This window comes from Somniosus microcephalus, chromosome 11 (genome assembly GCF_052327205.1).
Source record: "Somniosus microcephalus isolate GS21.2 chromosome 11, FLI_Smic_1.0, whole genome shotgun sequence".
NCBI lineage: Eukaryota > Metazoa > Chordata > Chondrichthyes > Squaliformes > Somniosidae > Somniosus > Somniosus microcephalus.
The window spans coordinates 47449789-47468170 of NC_140997.1; the positions used below are offsets into that span (position 1 = coordinate 47449789).

An 18382-nucleotide genomic window follows, 5' to 3' on the forward strand; every position below is an offset into this window, starting at 1 on the left:
CGCTCGCCCTCTTCCCCCCCTCTCGCTCGCCCTCTTCCCCCCCTCTCGCTCGCCCTCTTCCCCCCCTCTCGCTCGCCCTCTTCCCCCCCTCTCGCTCGCCCTCTTCCCCCCCTCTCGCTCGCCCTCTTCCCCCCCTCTCGCTCGCCCTCTTCCCCCCCTCTCGCTCGCCTCTTCCCCCCCTCTCGCTCGCCCTCTTCCCCCCCTCTCGCTCGCCTCTTCCCCCCCTCTCGCTCGCCCTCTTCCCCCCCTCTCGCTCGCCCTCTTCCCCCCCTCTCGCTCGCCCTCTTCCCCCCCTCTCGCTCGCCCTCTTCCCCCCCTCTCGCTCGCCCTCTTCCCCCCCTCTCGCTCGCCCTCTTCCCCCCCTCTCGCTCGCCCTCTTCCCCCCCTCTCGCTCGCCCTCTTCCCCCCTCTCGCTCGCCCTCTTCCCCCCCTCTCGCTCGCCCTCTTCCCCCCCTCTCGCTCGCCCTCTTCCCCCCCTCTCGCTCGCCCTCTTCCCCCCCTCTCGCTCGCCCTCTTCCCCCCCTCTCGCTCGCCCTCTTCCCCCCCTCTCGCTCGCCCTCTTCCCCCCCTCTCGCTCGCCCTCTTCCCCCCCTCTCGCTCGCCCTCTTCCCCCCCTCTCGCTCGCCCTCTTCCCCCCCTCTCGCTCGCCCTCTTCCCCCCCTCTCGCTCGCCCTCTTCCCCCCCTCTCGCTCGCCCTCTTCCCCCCCTCTCGCTCGCCCTCTTCCCCCCCTCTCGCTCGCCCTCTTCCCCCCCTCTCGCTCGCCCTCTTCCCCCCCTCTCGCTCGCCCTCTTCCCCCCCTCTCGCTCGCCCTCTTCCCCCCCTCTCGCTCGCCCTCTTCCCCCCCTCTCGCTCGCCCTCTTCCCCCCCTCTCGCTCGCCCTCTTCCCCCCCTCTCGCTCGCCCTCTTCCCCCCCTCTCGCTCGCCCTCTTCCCCCCCTCTCGCTCGCCCTCTTCCCCCCCTCTCGCTCGCCCTCTTCCCCCCCTCTCGCTCGCCCTCTTCCCCCCCTCTCGCTCGCCCTCTTCCCCCCCTCTCGCTCGCCCTCTTCCCCCCCTCTCGCTCGCCCTCTTCCCCCCCTCTCGCTCGCCCTCTTCCCCCCCTCTCGCTCGCCCTCTTCCCCCCCTCTCGCTCGCCCTCTTCCCCCCCCTCTCGCTCGCCCTCTTCCCCCCCTCTCGCTCGCCCTCTTCCCCCCCTCTCGCTCGCCCTCTTCCCCCCCTCTCGCTCGCCCTCTTCCCCCCCTCTCGCTCGCCCTCTTCCCCCCCTCTCGCTCGCCCTCTTCCCCCCCTCTCGCTCGCCCTCTTCCCCCCCCTCTCGCTCGCCCTCTTCCCCCCCTCTCGCTCGCCCTCTTCCCCCCCTCTCGCTCGCCCTCTTCCCCCCCTCTCGCTCGCCCTCTTCCCCCCCTCTCGCTCGCCCTCTTCCCCCCCTCTCGCTCGCCCTCTTCCCCCCCTCTCGCTCGCCCTCTTCCCCCCCTCTCGCTCGCCCTCTTCCCCCCCTCTCGCTCGCCCTCTTCCCCCCCTCTCGCTCGCCCTCTTCCCCCCCTCTCGCTCGCCCTCTTCCCCCCCTCTCGCTCGCCCTCTTCCCCCCCTCTCGCTCGCCCTCTTCCCCCCTCTCGCTCGCCCTCTTCCCCCCCTCTCGCTCGCCCTCTTCCCCCCCTCTCGCTCGCCCTCTTCCCCCCCTCTCGCTCGCCCTCTTCCCCCCCTCTCGCTCGCCCTCTTCCCCCCCTCTCGCTCGCCCTCTTCCCCCCCTCTCGCTCGCCCTCTTCCCCCCCTCTCGCTCGCCCTCTTCCCCCCCTCTCGCTCGCCCTCTTCCCCCCCTCTCGCTCGCCCTCTTCCCCCCCTCTCGCTCGCCCTCTTCCCCCCCTCTCGCTCGCCCTCTTCCCCCCCTCTCGCTCGCCCTCTTCCCCCCCTCTCGCTCGCCCTCTTCCCCCCCTCTCGCTCGCCCTCTTCCCCCCCTCTCGCTCGCCCTCTTCCCCCCCTCTCGCTCGCCCTCTTCCCCCCCCTCTCGCTCGCCTCTTCCCCCCCTCTCGCTCGCCTCTTCCCCCCCTCTCGCTCGCCTCTTCCCCCCCTCTCGCTCGCCCTCTTCCCCCCCTCTCGCTCGCCCTCTTCCCCCCCTCTCGCTCGCCCTCTTCCCCCCCTCTCGCTCGCCCTCTTCCCCCCCTCTCGCTCGCCCTCTTCCCCCCCTCTCGCTCGCCCTCTTCCCCCCCTCTCGCTCGCCCTCTTCCCCCCCTCTCGCTCGCCTCTTCCCCCCCTCTCGCTCGCCCTCTTCCCCCCCCTCTCGCTCGCCCTCTTCCCCCCCTCTCGCTCGCCCTCTTCCCCCCCTCTCGCTCGCCCTCTTCCCCCCCTCTCGCTCGCCCTCTTCCCCCCCTCTCGCTCGCCCTCTTCCCCCCCTCTCGCTCGCCCTCTTCCCCCCCTCTCGCTCGCCCTCTTCCCCCCCTCTCGCTCGCCCTCTTCCCCCCCTCTCGCTCGCCCTCTTCCCCCCCTCTCGCTCGCCCTCTTCCCCCCCTCTCGCTCGCCCTCTTCCCCCCCTCTCGCTCGCCCTCTTCCCCCCCTCTCGCTCGCCCTCTTCCCCCCCTCTCGCTCGCCCTCTTCCCCCCCTCTCGCTCGCCCTCTTCCCCCCCTCTCGCTCGCCCTCTTCCCCCCCTCTCGCTCGCCCTCTTCCCCCCCTCTCGCTCGCCCTCTTCCCCCCCTCTCGCTCGCCCTCTTCCCCCCCTCTCGCTCGCCCTCTTCCCCCCCTCTCGCTCGCCCTCTTCCCCCCCTCTCGCTCGCCCTCTTCCCCCCCTCTCGCTCGCCCTCTTCCCCCCCTCTCGCTCGCCCTCTTCCCCCCTCTCGCTCGCCCTCTTCCCCCCCTCTCGCTCGCCCTCTTCCCCCCCTCTCGCTCGCCCTCTTCCCCCCCTCTCGCTCGCCCTCTTCCCCCCCTCTCGCTCGCCCTCTTCCCCCCCTCTCGCTCGCCCTCTTCCCCCCCTCTCGCTCGCCCTCTTCCCCCCCTCTCGCTCGCCCTCTTCCCCCCCTCTCGCTCGCCCTCTTCCCCCCCTCTCGCTCGCCCTCTTCCCCCCCTCTCGCTCGCCCTCTTCCCCCCCTCTCGCTCGCCCTCTTCCCCCCCTCTCGCTCGCCCTCTTCCCCCCCTCTCGCTCGCCCTCTTCCCCCCCTCTCGCTCGCCCTCTTCCCCCCTCTCGCTCGCCCTCTTCCCCCCCTCTCGCTCGCCCTCTTCCCCCCCTCTCGCTCGCCCTCTTCCCCCCCTCTCGCTCGCCCTCTTCCCCCCCTCTCGCTCGCCCTCTTCCCCCCCTCTCGCTCGCCCTCTTCCCCCCCCTCTCGCTCGCCCTCTTCCCCCCCTCTCGCTCGCCCTCTTCCCCCCCTCTCGCTCGCCCTCTTCCCCCCCTCTCGCTCGCCCTCTTCCCCCCCTCTCGCTCGCCCTCTTCCCCCCCTCTCGCTCGCCCTCTTCCCCCCCTCTCGCTCGCCCTCTTCCCCCCCTCTCGCTCGCCCTCTTCCCCCCTCTCGCTCGCCCTCTTCCCCCCCTCTCGCTCGCCCTCTTCCCCCCCTCTCGCTCGCCCTCTTCCCCCCCTCTCGCTCGCCCTCTTCCCCCCCTCTCGCTCGCCCTCTTCCCCCCCTCTCGCTCGCCCTCTTCCCCCCCTCTCGCTCGCCCTCTTCCCCCCCCTCTCGCTCGCCCTCTTCCCCCCCTCTCGCTCGCCCTCTTCCCCCCCTCTCGCTCGCCCTCTTCCCCCCCCTCTCGCTCGCCCTCTTCCCCCCCTCTCGCTCGCCCTCTTCCCCCCCTCTCGCTCGCCCTCTTCCCCCCCTCTCGCTCGCCCTCTTCCCCCCCTCTCGCTCGCCCTCTTCCCCCCCTCTCGCTCGCCCTCTTCCCCCCCTCTCGCTCGCCCTCTTCCCCCCCTCTCGCTCGCCCTCTTCCCCCCTCTCGCTCGCCCTCTTCCCCCCCTCTCGCTCGCCCTCTTCCCCCCCTCTCGCTCGCCCTCTTCCCCCCTCTCGCTCGCCTCTCTCGCTCGCCCTCTTCCCCCCCTCTCGCTCGCCCTCTTCCCCCCCTCTCGCTCGCCCTCTTCCCCCCCTCTCGCTCGCCCTCTTCCCCCCCTCTCGCTCGCCCTCTTCCCCCCCTCTCGCTCGCCCTCTTCCCCCCCTCTCGCTCGCCCTCTTCCCCCCCTCTCGCTCGCCCTCTTCCCCCCCTCTCGCTCGCCCTCTTCCCCCCCTCTCGCTCGCCCTCTTCCCCCCCTCTCGCTCGCCCTCTTCCCCCCCTCTCGCTCGCCCTCTTCCCCCCCTCTCGCTCGCCCTCTTCCCCCCCTCTCGCTCGCCCTCTTCCCCCCCTCTCGCTCGCCCTCTTCCCCCCTCTCGCTCGCCCTCTTCCCCCCCTCTCGCTCGCCCTCTTCCCCCCCTCTCGCTCGCCCTCTTCCCCCCCTCTCGCTCGCCCTCTTCCCCCCCTCTCGCTCGCCCTCTTCCCCCCCTCTCGCTCGCCCTCTTCCCCCCCTCTCGCTCGCCCTCTTCCCCCCCTCTCGCTCGCCCTCTTCCCCCCCTCTCGCTCGCCCTCTTCCCCCCCTCTCGCTCGCCCTCTTCCCCCCTCTCGCTCGCCCTCTTCCCCCCCTCTCGCTCGCCCTCTTCCCCCCCTCTCGCTCGCCCTCTTCCCCCCCTCTCGCTCGCCCTCTTCCCCCCCTCTCGCTCGCCCTCTTCCCCCCCTCTCGCTCGCCCTCTTCCCCCCCTCTCGCTCGCCCTCTTCCCCCCCTCTCGCTCGCCCTCTTCCCCCCCTCTCGCTCGCCCTCTTCCCCCCCTCTCGCTCGCCCTCTTCCCCCCCTCTCGCTCGCCCTCTTCCCCCCCTCTCGCTCGCCCTCTTCCCCCCTCTCGCTCGCCCTCTTCCCCCCTCTCGCTCGCTCTTCCCCCCTCTCGCTCGCCCTCTTCCCCCTCTCGCTCGCCCTCTTCCCCCCCCTCTCGCTCGCCCTCTTCCCCCCCTCCGCTCGCCCTCTTCCCCCCTCTCGCTCGCCCTCTTCCCCCCTCTCGCTCGCCCTCTTCCCCCCCTCTCGCTCGCCCTCTTCCCCCCCTCTCGCTCGCCCTCTTCCCCCCCTCTCGCTCGCCCTCTTTCCCCCCCTCTCGCTCGCCCTCTTCCCCCCCTCTCGCTCGCCCTCTTCCCCCCCTCTCGCTCGCCCTCTTCCCCCCCTCTCGCTCGCCCTCTTCCCCCCCTCTCGCTCGCCCTCTTCCCCCCCTCTCGCTCGCCCTCTTCCCCCCTCTCGCTCGCCCTCTTCCCCCCCTCTCGCTCGCCCTCTTCCCCCCCTCTCGCTCGCCCTCTTCCCCCCCTCTCGCTCGCCCTCTTCCCCCCCTCTCGCTCGCCCTCTTCCCCCCCTCTCGCTCGCCCTCTTCCCCCCCTCTCGCTCGCCCTCTTCCCCCCCTCTCGCTCGCCCTCTTCCCCCCCTCTCGCTCGCCCTCTTCCCCCCCTCTCGCTCGCCCTCTTCCCCCCCTCTCGCTCGCCCTCTTCCCCCCCTCTCGCTCGCCCTCTTCCCCCCCTCTCGCTCGCCCTCTTCCCCCCCTCTCGCTCGCCCTCTTCCCCCCCTCTCGCTCGCCCTCTTCCCCCCCTCTCGCTCGCCCTCTTCCCCCCTCTCGCTCGCCCTCTTCCCCCCCTCTCGCTCGCCCTCTTCCCCCCTCTCGCTCGCCCTCTTCCCCCCCTCTCGCTCGCCCTCTTCCCCCCCCTCTCGCTCGCCCTCTTCCCCCCCTCTCGCTCGCCCTCTTCCCCCCCTCTCGCTCGCCCTCTTCCCCCCTCTCGCTCGCCCTCTTCCCCCCTCTCGCTCGCCCTCTTCCCCCCTCTCGCTCGCCCTCTTCCCCCCCTCTCGCTCGCCCTCTTCCCCCCTCTCGCTCGCCTCTCCCCTCTCCTCCCCCTCCCCTCTCGCTCGCCCTCTTCCCCCCCTCTCGCTCGCCCTCTTCCCCCCCCTCTCGCTCGCCCTCTTCCCCCCCTCTCGCTCGCCCTCTTCCCCCCCTCTCGCTCGCCCTCTTCCCCCCCTCTCGCTCGCCCTCTTCCCCCCCTCTCGCTCGCCCTCTTCCCCCCCTCTCGCTCGCCCTCTTCCCCCCCTCTCGCTCGCCCTCTTCCCCCCCTCTCGCTCGCCCTCTTCCCCCCCTCTCGCTCGCCCTCTTCCCCCCTCTCGCTCGCCCTCTTCCCCCCCTCTCGCTCGCCCTCTTCCCCCCCTCTCGCTCGCCCTCTTCCCCCCTCTCGCTCGCCCTCTTCCCCCCCTCTCGCTCGCCCTCTTCCCCCCCTCTCGCTCGCCCTCTTCCCCCCCTCTCGCTCGCCCTCTTCCCCCTCGGCCTCTCCCCTCTCGCTCGCCCTCTTCCCCCCTCTCGCTCGCCCTCTTCCCCCCCTCTCGCTCGCCCTCTTCCCCCCCTCTCGCTCGCCCTCTTCCCCCCTCTCGCTCGCCCTCTTCCCCCCCTCTCGCTCGCCCTCTTCCCCCCTCTCGCTCGCCCTCTTCCCCCCCTCTCGCTCGCCCTCTTCCCCCCTCTCGCTCGCCCTCTTCCCCCCCTCTCGCTCGCCCTCTTCCCCCCTCTCGCTCGCCCTCTTCCCCCCCTCTCGCTCTGCCCTCTTCCCCCCCTCTCGCTCGCCCTCTTCCCCCCCTCTCGCTCGCCCTCTTCCCCCCCTCTCGCTCGCCCTCTTCCCCCCCTCTCGCTCGCCCTCTTCCCCCCCTCTCGCTCGCCCTCTTCCCCCCTCTCGCTCGCCCTCTTCCCCCCCTCTCGCTCGCCCTCTTCCCCCCCTCTCGCTCGCCCTCTTCCCCCCCTCTCGCTCGCCCTCTTCCCCCCCTCTCGCTCGCCCTCTTCCCCCCCTCTCGCTCGCCCTCTTCCCCCCCTCTCGCTCGCCCTCTTCCCCCCCTCTCGCTCGCCCTCTTCCCCCCCTCTCGCTCGCCCCTCTTCCCCCCCTCTCGCTCGCCCTCTTCCCCCCTCTCGCTCGCCCTCTTCCCCCCTCTCGCTCGCCCTCTTCCCCCCCTCTCGCTCGCCCTCTTCCCCCCCTCTCGCTCGCCCTCTTCCCCCCCTCTCGCTCGCCCTCTTCCCCCCCTCTCGCTCGCCCTCTTCCCCCCCTCTCGCTCGCCCTCTTCCCCCCTCTCGCTCGCCCTCTTCCCCCCCCTCTCGCTCGCCCTCTTCCCCCCCTCTCGCTCGCCCTCTTCCCCCCCTCTCGCTCGCCCTCTTCCCCCCTCTCGCTCGCCCTCTTCCCCCCCTCTCGCTCGCCCTCTTCCCCCCCTCTCGCTCGCCCTCTTCCCCCCCTCTCGCTCGCCCTCTTCCCCCCTCTCGCTCGCCCTCTTCCCCCCCTCTCGCTCGCCCTCTTCCCCCCTCTCGCTCGCCCTCTTCCCCCCCTCTCGCTCGCCCTCTTCCCCCCCTCTCGCTCGCCCTCTTCCCCCCTCTCGCCTCTCCCCTCTCGCTCGCCCTCTTCCCCCCCTCTCGCTCGCCCTCTTCCCCCCCTCTCGCTCGCCCTCTTCCCCCCCTCTCGCTCGCCCTCTTCCCCCCCTCTCGCTCGCCCTCTTCCCCCCCCCCTCTCGCGCCCTCTTCCCCCCTCTCTCTCTCTCGCGCTCTTCCCCCCTCTCTCTCTCTCGCGCTCAGCGCTCTTCCCCCTCTCTCTCGCGCTCTTCCCCCCTCTCTCTCTCTCTCTCTCTCTCTCTCTCTCGCGCTCTTCCCCCCTCTCTCTCTCTTGCGCTCTTCCCCTCTCTCTCTCTCTCTCTCTCTCTCTCGCGCTCTTCCCCCCTCTCTCTCGCGCGCTCTTCCCCCCTCTCTCTCTCTCTCTCGCGCTCTTCCCCCCTCTCTCTCTCTCTCTCTCTCGCGCTCTTCCCTCTCTCTCTCTCTCGCGCTCTTCCCCCCTCTCTCGCTCTTCCTCCCTCTCTCTCTCTCCTCTCTCTCTCTCTCTCTCTCTCGCGCTCTTCCCCCCTCTCGCTCTCTCTCTCGCGCTTACCCCCCCCCCCCCCCCCCCCCCCCCTGCTCCCCATGTGCTTCCCTTTCTCTTCCTCTCCTGGTTTATGATTTTGTGTGCTGGCCCATCTCTTGTACCTTGACCCAATGGCTTTTATTGAGATGTGAGCCTTGATGTTGAGTGTTGATTGTGGGGGGCAACACAACCAGGCCTGATCCTTTTCTCATCTGGCATGCACACTCAGCAACGACTGCTGGACAGTGATCAGGAGTAGGAGCCCCTGCTCCATTTTTCCCCGGCTCCCTCTGCCATGACCAGCGTGGGCTCTGACCACCACCTGACTGAGATTGATTTGAATCTGGGCACTTCCTGGCCTGTGTGGTTCAGCTGTTTCTGGTCAAATACTGAACCATTCAAGGAGCCGCACTTTGCACTTTAGTAAATTCTTTATTCGGTTGTCATTGGATTGTTGTGACACTTTGGCAATTCAGTCATTGTCAGATTCAACAAAAGTCATTCGTGTTGTTACTCCTTCACATTGTCAAGCAGTACTTATATAGTCATAGAGTTATACAGCACAGAAGGAGGCCTTTCGGCCCATCGTGTCTGCGCCGGCCATCAAACCCTGTCTATTCTAATCCCATTTTCCAGCACTTGGTCCGTAGCCTTGTATGCTATGGCGTTTCAAGTGCTCATCTAAATGCTTCTTGAATGTTGAGGGTTCCTGCCTCTACCACCCTTTCGGTCAGGGAGTTCCAGATTCCAACCACCCTCTGGGTGAAAATGTTTTTCCTCAAATCTCCTCTAAACCTCCTGCCCCTTACCTTGAAACTACTAAGGGGAAAAGTTCCTTTCTATCTATGCCCGTCATAATTTTGTACACCTCTTCAGGTCCCCCCTCCGCCTTCTCTGCTCGAAGGAAAACAACCCCAGCCTGTCCAGTCTCTCTTCATAGCTGAAGCGCTCCAGCCCAGGTAACACCCTGGTGAATCTCCTCTGCACCCTCGCCAAAGCAGTCACATCCTTCCTATAGTGTGGCGACCAGAACTGCACACAATATTCCAGCTGTGGCCTAACTAGCGTTTTGTACAGCTCCATCATAACCTCCCTGCTCTTGCCTTCATTAGCCGAGGCATAGAATATAAGTATCCCATATGCCTTTTTAAGCACCATATCTACCTGTCCTGCTGCCTTCAGGGATCTATGTACATGCACACCAAGGTTCCTCTGTCCTTCCTAGGGCCCTACCATTCATTGTGTATTCCCTTGCCTTTTTAGTCCTCCCAAAATGCATCACCTCACACTTTTCAGGGTTAAATTCCATTTGCCACTGTTCTACCCATCTGACCAACCCGTCTATATCGTCCTGTAGCCTGAGGCTTCCCTCCTCGCTATTTACCACTCCACCAATTTTCGTGTCATCTGCGAACTTACTGATCATACCTCCTACATTCATATCTAAATCATTAATTTACACTACAAACAGCAAAGGACCCAGCACTGATCCCTGCAGTACACCACTGGACACAGGCTTCCAGTCACAAAAACAACCTTCGACCATCACCCTCTGCTTCCTGCCACTAAGCCAATTTTGGATCCAATGTCCCAAATTGCCCTGGATCCCATGGGCTCTTACCTTCTTGACCAGACTCCCATGCGGGACTTTGTCAAAAGCCTCACTGAAGTCTATGTAGACTACATCAACTGCACTACCCTCATCCACACACCTAGTCAGCCCCTCTCAAAATTCAATCAAATTGGTCAGACATGATCTCCCCCTGACAAAGCCATGTTGACTATCCTTGATTGATCCTTGTCTTTCCAAGTGGAGACTAATTCTGTCCCTCAGAATTTTTTCCAATAATTTCCCTACTACTAATGTTAGGCTCACTGGCCTGTAATTCCCTGGTTTATCCCTACTACCCTTCTTGAATAATGGTACAGGAAACTCTTTGGTATCCGACACCGATGGGACCGGGGTGGTGCTGGTTGATTAAAAATCTGGATGGCGGAGAGGGTTATCTACCGAGGCTATTTTTAACTAACAAAAATAAAAAAATCAAGAAATGTGCAGTATACAGTAATTGGGTAGTCACCTACAGAATGTTGTTAAGTGGATGGTGGAAGATGCTTGATTAAGTACAGTACTGCCAGTTGAAGGTAATCCATAACTCTTTAATTACTTAACAGTAAAACAAAACTTATACAGTAAACGACTGTATACAGTACTGTAGTTGACTGTAAACTTATTCCAAGTCAGCTGGTTCATCAGGAATATCCATGCCAGCTGGGTCATCAGGATCAGGCACTTCAACAGATTCTTCAGGCACTTCCACTGCTTCAACTCTTGGAAGCTTTCCTAAACATGTCCCGGATGTCTGCTTGCTTAGTGGACTCTTGCCTTTTTTGTAGAAAGGTGGAATGCAGAATATGGAGGTGCATAACTTCTTGGGCAGAGTAGCAAGGATGCCTTTCAGCAAATTGGAGGATTAAAGCAAATCCTTCTGCAGCTTTAGCCCAAGAAATCATCATCTCTTCAGAAATCTCAAGAGACTACCGGCAGCGCGGGAGAGTCAGACTCCTGTTATTGAGGTGTTTGGACTTCCGACAGCGCCAAGAAGCCGAGTAGTGGCAGTTTGGAGAACTACCCCCACTGACTAACTCGGCCACCGAAGGGGGCCTCGGACTCGGCAACATTTCCGGTTATTGAGGTGTTATTTTTGGAGTATGAATTTTGCTGGTTAATAGAGAATTCTGGATATTTAGGTGCCATTTAAACGAGTTTCCTGTACTACGTTAGCTGTCCTCCAGTCCTCTGGCACCTCCCCTGTGGCCAGAGAGGTTCTGAAAATTTGTGTCAGAGCCCCTGCAATCTCCTCCCTTGCCTCACACAGCAGCCTGGGATACATCTCGTATGGGCCTGAGGATTTATCCACTTTTAAGCCTGCTAAAACTGCTAGTACCTCCTCCCTCTCAATACTATTTTGTTCAAGTATATCACAATCCCCCTGCCTGATTTCTATGCCTACATTGTCCTTCTCCATAGTGAACACAGATGCAAAATATTCATTTAAAACCTCACCCCCATCTTCTGGCTCTACACACAGATTGCCACTTTGGTCCCTAATGGGCCCTACTCTTTCCCTGGTTATCCTCTTGCCCTTAATATACTTATAAAACACCGTGGGATTTTCCTTTATTTTGCCCGCCAGTGTTTTTTCATGCCTCCTCTTCACTCTCCTAATTTCTTTTTTAAGTACCCCCCCTGCACTTTCTATACTCCTCTAGGGCTTCCACTGTTTTTAGTCCTTTGTATCTGCCAAAAGCCTCCCTTTTTTCCCCTAATCCATTCTTGTATATCCCCTGATGACATCCAGGGTTCCCTGGGCTTGTTGGTCCCACCCTTGACCTTTATGGGAACATGTTGGCGTTGTACTCTCTTTCCTTTTTGAAAGACTCCCACTGCTCTGATGTGGATTTTCCTACAAGTAGCTGATCCCAGTCCACTTTGGCCAGATCCTGCCATATCATATTAAAATCGGCCTTCCCCCAATTTAGAACCTTTATTTCCGGTCCATCTTTGTCCTTTTCCACGACTACCTTAAATCTCACCGAATTATGGTCACTGTCACCAAAATGCTCTCCTACTGACACTTCTACCACTTGCCCGGCTACATTCCCTAGAATTAGGTCCAGTACCGCCCCCTCTCTTGTAGGACTTTCTACATGCTAGCTCAAAAAGCTCTCCTGGATGCACTAAGAATTCTGCACCCTCTAAGCTTTTCACACTCTGACTTATCACAGTTAATATTGGGGAAGTTGAAATCTCCTCCTATTATTACCCTATTATTTCTACACTTCTGAGATTTGCCTACATATCTGTTCCTCTATCTCCCCCTGACTGTTTGGGGGCCTATAGTACACTCCCAACAATGTGCTTGCCCCCTTTTTGTTTTTAAGTTCTACCCATATGGCCTCATTAGAGGAACCTGCTAAGATATCATCCTTCCTTACAGCAGTAATTGACTCCTTGATTAATATTGCGACACCCCCTCTCTTATACCCCCCTCTGTTTCGCCTGAAGATTTTATACCCCGGAATATTGAGCTGCCAGTCCTGCCCCTCCCTCAACCATGTCTTTGTGATAGCAACAATATCATACTCCCATGTGTTCATCAACACCTTCAATTCATCTGCCTTACTCAAGACTCCTTGCATTAAAATAAATGCCATCCAGCTTTGCCATACTCCCTTGTGCCATTACATATTTGCTCTGCCTTCCAGGCTGACTTGTTTTTTCCCCTATATTTGGCTGTGCATCACCCCCTACTATAGTTCCACTCTGTATCCCATCCCCCTGCCAAGTTAGTTTAAACCCCCCCCAAACAGTACTAGCAAACCTCCCCGCAAGGATATTGATCCTGTTCCGGTTCAGGTGCAACCCGTCCGACTTGTACAGGTCCCACCTTCCCCAGAAGCAGACCTAGTGATCCAGGAAACTAAAGCCCTCCCTCCTGCACCAACTCCTTAGCCACGCATTAATCTGCTCTATCCTCCTATTCCTGTACTCACTAACACACGGCACCGGGAGTAATCCAGAGATTACAACCTTTGAGGTCCTGCTTTTTAATCTGCTACCTAGCTCCCTAAATTCTTGTTGCAGGACCTCATCCCTCTTTTTCTACCTATGTCGTTGGTACCAATGTGAACCACGAAACTCTGACTGTTCGCCCTCCCCCTTCAGAATGCCCTGCAGACGTTCAGTGACATCCTTGACCCTGGCACCAGGGAGGCAACATACCATCCTGGAGTCACGTCTGCGGCCACAGAAACGTCTAACTGTTCCCCGTACGATACAATCCCCTATCACTATTGCTCTCCCACTCTTTTTCCTCCCCTCCTGTGCAGCTGAGCCACTCGTAGTGCCACGGACTTGGCTCTTGGTGCATTCCCCTGAGAAACCATCTCCCCCCAGCAGTATCCAAAACGGAAAATCTGTTGGAGGGGGAGATGGACCCAGGGGACTCCTGCACTACCTTCCTAGTTCTTTTACTCTGTCTGGCGGTCACCCATTCCCTGTCTCCTGTGCACTCTTTACCTGCGGTGTGACCACCTCGTTAAACGTGCTATCCATGAAGATCTCAGCTTCGCGGATGCTCCACAGTGACTCCAGCTCCGAAATGCGGATTTCGAGTAGCTGCAGCTGGAGACTATTCCTGCACACGTGTTCGCCCTGGACATTTAAAGTGTCCCTGACTTCCCACATAGCACAGGAGGAGCACACCACGTTGCCGAGCTGCCCTGCCATCTCCTACCCTTAATTTACTCCCTTTACTTCCTTTAAATTAAAGAATATTAAATACACTAGGGACTCTACTTCCCTTTAAGCACTACTTACTCTAAACTAGAGACCTTACTTTTACTTCAACGACTGGACTGTAGAAATACTCACCAGGTCCTACTTACCAATCGGCTCCTTCCCTGGTTGTGACGTCACTTTAGCGGTTTTGCAGTTGTTGTTTGACTGCTCCTGCTCTCGGACTCTCCCAACTCGCAGCACTCCGGTGTCTGGCCCCCTCTGCAGCGCTCTTTTATGGCTGCTCTGCCTTCTCTCGGGTCCCGCTGCCGCTCCCACACAGGTCCGCCTCCTTCGGTCTGTTCTTGGGGAGTTGGAATTGATGCATTGGTCATCTGAGACCTGATTACATTTTGGTGAGAACTTCCTTTTGTTGTATTAACAGATTTCTAGTGAACAATACTGTGTGCAATGTTGCTAGCATTGTTAGTTATTCTGAACCCATCCATTCAAGTGCCTGAATGATGAAATGAGAGTAGCTGGTGTCAAGACATGACTTTGAAGTGCTGTCAAAATTTGGTAGCTCTTTTTATAAAAAAAAAGTATAAATTAAAAAAACATTAGAATTTTGGTGCACTCAGAACCATTAGCATTTAAACTGACGATTCTTAATGCTCTGCTTTATTTTGTCTTCACAGGTCTTAGTGGAGCAATGGCTAGTATAAGTGTACGCTCAAGTACTCCAGGGTCTCCCACTCATGTAAGTGGTAGCTCCAACTCTTCTCGCAGGAGAAATGGACTCCATGATGTGGATTTGAACACTTTCATATCAGAAGAAATGGCACTCCACTTGGACAATGGTGGCACTAGGAAGCGTACCTCAGCCCAGTGTACTGATGTCATCACAGACTCCCCAACGCACAAGCGCAATCGAATGCTTTGAACTTTGAGACGGTCGCTGTGCTACCTGAAAGCCACTTGATACTCGACACTTTCTGGAATGGAAATGGAGGGCCATCATAACTTGTTTGATTGTGAAAGTACAAGTGAATTCAATAATGATTGCCATAAAGGAAGTTCTAACTAATGCAGTAGATGCCTCTTGTAATTATGGCTTTCCCAATACCGGTCTTGTGACAGAGGACATCCAATCATTTGTGTAGTAGTTAGCAAGATCATCATAGGTAAACACATTAGGTTCCAAGCTAAAGTGACCTTAACTTGTTTTCTCTTAAAGGGAAGGGTAATATTGGATGTTAATTTGGTTAAAACTGTTAATTGCCCTTTTTATTTCCTGCTGTGTTGACTGTCTGCTTCAACAGTATTGCCAGTATATCACTGATATTGTCTATGTTAAAATGGCATCTTCCGTCAAATCTGCAGACTTCCATTTTACAGCACTGTACTAAGACACTACTGGTTTTTGTATAGTGCGAGTATATAAGTTGTATCAATATTGGACTATTCTTTTTTAGTTAGACTCAAGCAGCTGCTAATTCTGTGGATTGTGGAAATGGTGCTATGATGGTCATGCAATTAATACTAAATATCAAATCAACATAAAGATCTTTATTGGATTCACTTCTTGTGTTTTAGTGTTGCAAAAATTACAACAATACTATTGACTTTCCCATAAAAATTCTAAAAAAAACTCTTGTTATGTTTAAATATATAAATATATATAAATATATATGTAATGTATATACTAAGCATTTGGATGCTGGTATGATACTCGTGCTACATAATGTAAATAAAATATGCACACCAAACCCTGGAGTGGATATCCGAAATCAGAATTGCATCATGCTCGGTTTAAACATTTCCTTCACATAGTGGAGCTGGTCCAGTTAGATAGTTCTTGGGACAGAGTCTTTGATAGTGGGTAGAAAATTACAATTTGCTTAGTTATTTGTGGCCTGCTCACTTTCAAAATTGTCTGCAATACTGTAGTCTGTTAAAGGAGGTGGATTTCTTTTTTGTAAGAAGATATGTTTGTGTAAACATACTTGCATAAACCTGGAGAATTGCTTTTCAAATCAGATTGTCACAAAATACTTTTTCTGTAACCTCTGCTTGCATTTTGTGGATTGATGTTTGAAAAAGGATACTTCAGCCTTATAAAGTCTGTTTTTGGGGGGAATTTTAACTTTTGAATTTACGCTGTGGTAAGCAGGCTTAGCAAAAAACTTCTGCAATTTACTGTAATTTTAGTGGAGCAACCCTTCAATTAATTTACCTTTTGATTTTAAATAATCCACAACTGAAGGTCACTACATAATCCAACAACTTGCACAGAAACTTAAAGCACTGATGTACACACACTAACTCAAGCAATTTTGCCCGTTTGCACACGCAGATACATCTCTTGACAGCTATTTTGAGTTGTCTTGTTTTCTCACTGGGAAACCTATGCAAGTGCAATTTAACTGTTTCAAGTAATACTAACTGGGGGGTTGTCTGTTAGCCTCACCTGCTTGTTGGCAGTAGATGACCCAGCCAGCCTAAAAGGTGGCTTGCTTTTTTTAAGCCAGAGGCAGTCGGGGTATGCTGCAAGACAGCACTTTTTTCCCCCTTTTTTGCAATAGAATTATAATTTTTAGGTAGATTAATTATCTTCCGTCTACAGTTCCTCCTCTTTCTGCCCCCCTCTCTCTTTTTCCCCCCCCCCCCCCCCCACATTCACCAACCCCCAAGCCAGGTACAGGTCATACTGGTAGATATTAAAATATGGCTTCATTGGCTACTGGAGAAGTTTTATTAAAAAAAAAAGTTTGAAAGTGCATGAAGGACATCTGATGCTGGAATTCTTACGAAAATCCACATGGTAAGAGCTCCGGTCACATCTGTAAACACTGACGACCTATTAGATTTTTTTCTCGAATACTGGGTTTCTTTTGAAAATGGGAGTGCTAGGAACTGTTATGAGAATCAGTTTAATTGAATGTTGTCAAAATGTGAAGCTTAAGATCAGACTGTGGAGGGGGGTGGGGGGATTGTAAAATAAACTTGCCCATATGCTACAGTTTCAGAGAAAACTGTTGAACTAGCATGTTTTTTGTGGGGGAGGGGAGGATGAGCATTGACTGAAGTTTTAAAAAAACTTGTGCATTCTAAAAGTCAAAATCAGGCTTTCAGCAAAATTTGCACTAACAGATTTTCCGTTTACAATGATTGATGACGTTTGCATGTCTGCTTTCTTCTTATCACGTTATTACCACAACCCCCCTCTTGCTCTTTTGCAGGAGTTTATTTTGCTACTTTTCTAGCTTAATGTATAATGTAAATCTAGGTGATCATAAAGAACTGTAGGAATAGGCCACCACCACTGAGACGATTGATAAAATTCCATAGAATGTTTTGATAAAATTGACTTTTAATAGTGTGCTGAAAAGGTATTACCTAATACCTTGATGGTTTAAAGCTGCCTGGATGGCTTTCTAATTTGCACGCTGTTTGTTTTTCTTGTTAAATCGTATTTTCATTTGGTGGAAGCCACTGTAAACTGTAATTGCCATTTCAAGAATAGGTAACACAATTTTTAATGCATAAAACTGTACCAAACTGTTACTTTATCTAATTGTAGCGTGCACTTGGAGAAAGAATAAACACCATGCAAATCAGACATTGCCTTTTTCAATCGCACTGGTCTACTTGGAAATAATTTTTAAATTGCTTCATTTTAGGAGTAAATTTTCTGTCTGTCTTCCCCTCCCCTCCAGTTGCACTTCAATTATGTGGGAAATGAGTGAAAATTCAGGTTGGAAAATTCCACGTATTTTTAAAAATGGGATTTAAAAAAAATGATGTACTAACACTAATCTGTGGAGAAATTAGGTTCACTCTTTGCTTTCACCTTAATCCAGCCCTGTCAGATGGCTGATTGGTAATTGACTTGGAAATTATAGTTTGCAGCTATTGTGTTGCAAAAATTAACTTAAATCTTTGGTTTCCTTTTTTTGCTCTCCTTTCTCATTCTCCTTCTGCCCCTCCCCTATGTAAAAGTGTGGGTATTGCAGCAAAGTCAGTTAATGCACATGTTACTTAAGTGCATGATACTGGTGCCAATTAGTGTTCAGGCATAAGTTGTTGCTAGCAGGCAGCTTTCAAAATGTGCAGTGTTTGCCATGTAATAAGATATTTTGTTAATTTTAAACAATGAACATGGTGTCATAATATTTTTATATTCACAATATTCTCAATCAAAAGCGTTTGAAATTTTCTGTTTTGTAGCCAAAATGCTAGCTTAAGGGCTTAGAGCCTTTGGCCTCATTTTCAGACCCCAAACTTTGCTTTACCTTATACACTCATATAAACCCCATCAATAAATATTACTGTACTGGAGTGTCTGATTTTAAGTATAACAGTAATAAAGAACTATGAATTATATTATGCGTCCAGTTTGCCTGACGGAGTGTATTAGCAAATAGTAGATAAGTGTTACCTTCTGTGCTAGTTTCTGGTTTTAAACTCTTGGGAGTACTGCTGAATAATGCTCAGTTCAGCATTTTTTGTTTAATTGTGTTGCTCTTGTATAAAAAAATGTTTCCTGTGAAGTTAGTCCCCTTTATCTATTATAGATGCCTTAACTCAGGAATGGAATAATCCAAGCCATAAATAGTCTGTCCAGCTCTTTGGTAACCTTATCTGATGGTCTGGTTTTTCCTTTTTTTAAGAAAAAGCTTGGCAGAGATTTGTAAAATTATTTTTCTAGGATGAAGTCTGGGCAGTGGAATTCAAACAGGTGTTGTAAGGAACCAACAGCATGGGTACCGAATGCAGCTGTGTAACTATTCTAACCATGTTAAAATGTGACATTTTTGCATCCAAATGTCTTTATATTTCCCTCACTGTGTTGCTTAAGTTCGCACCTCTATCCTGCTCCTTTGGTCTCACTGGGTCATGCACCAACTGATTGTGAAGATCGCCATATCCACTCCCAGACCAATTGCATTGTTGTACTGCAGTCAGGACTTGTGTGCAGTAGCTTCCGGATGATTGCTAATCACTTTCCTACTTGTGAAGAGATTACTGACTGCCTCAGCACCTCCCCATCGGTATGGTGGACATCAGGAACTCCCAGCTTCAATGTTGCTACTAAAATCTGCAGAAAATTCATGCAGGATATTGCACAGATCAGGTGCTTTATAAAATTTGTTTCAAGTGCAAAAGACCTATATATCCTGAATGTTACATCAATCTCTGCATATTGTTGATTGATTACCGTT

The 18382-nt window shown here is 55.8% G+C and overlaps 1 protein-coding gene across 2 annotated transcripts in view; it reads left to right on the top strand.

Annotated features, from left to right (window-relative positions):
- Window positions 1-16777, top strand: part of hapstr1a (HUWE1 associated protein modifying stress responses a) — a 31081-nt gene extending 14304 nt beyond the window's left edge. Inside the window, exon 5 of one of the 2 annotated variants that reach the window (XM_086000621.1) lies at window positions 13863-16777. In XM_086000621.1, the coding sequence (XP_085856747.1) occupies window positions 13863-14100 (238 nt within the window). In that variant the 3' untranslated portion in view covers window positions 14101-16777. Of the gene's footprint in view, window positions 1-13855 lie in introns of both variants that reach the window. The other variant, XM_086000620.1, reaches the window with a different exon arrangement.
- The last annotated feature ends 1605 nt before the right edge of the window (window positions 16778-18382 follow it).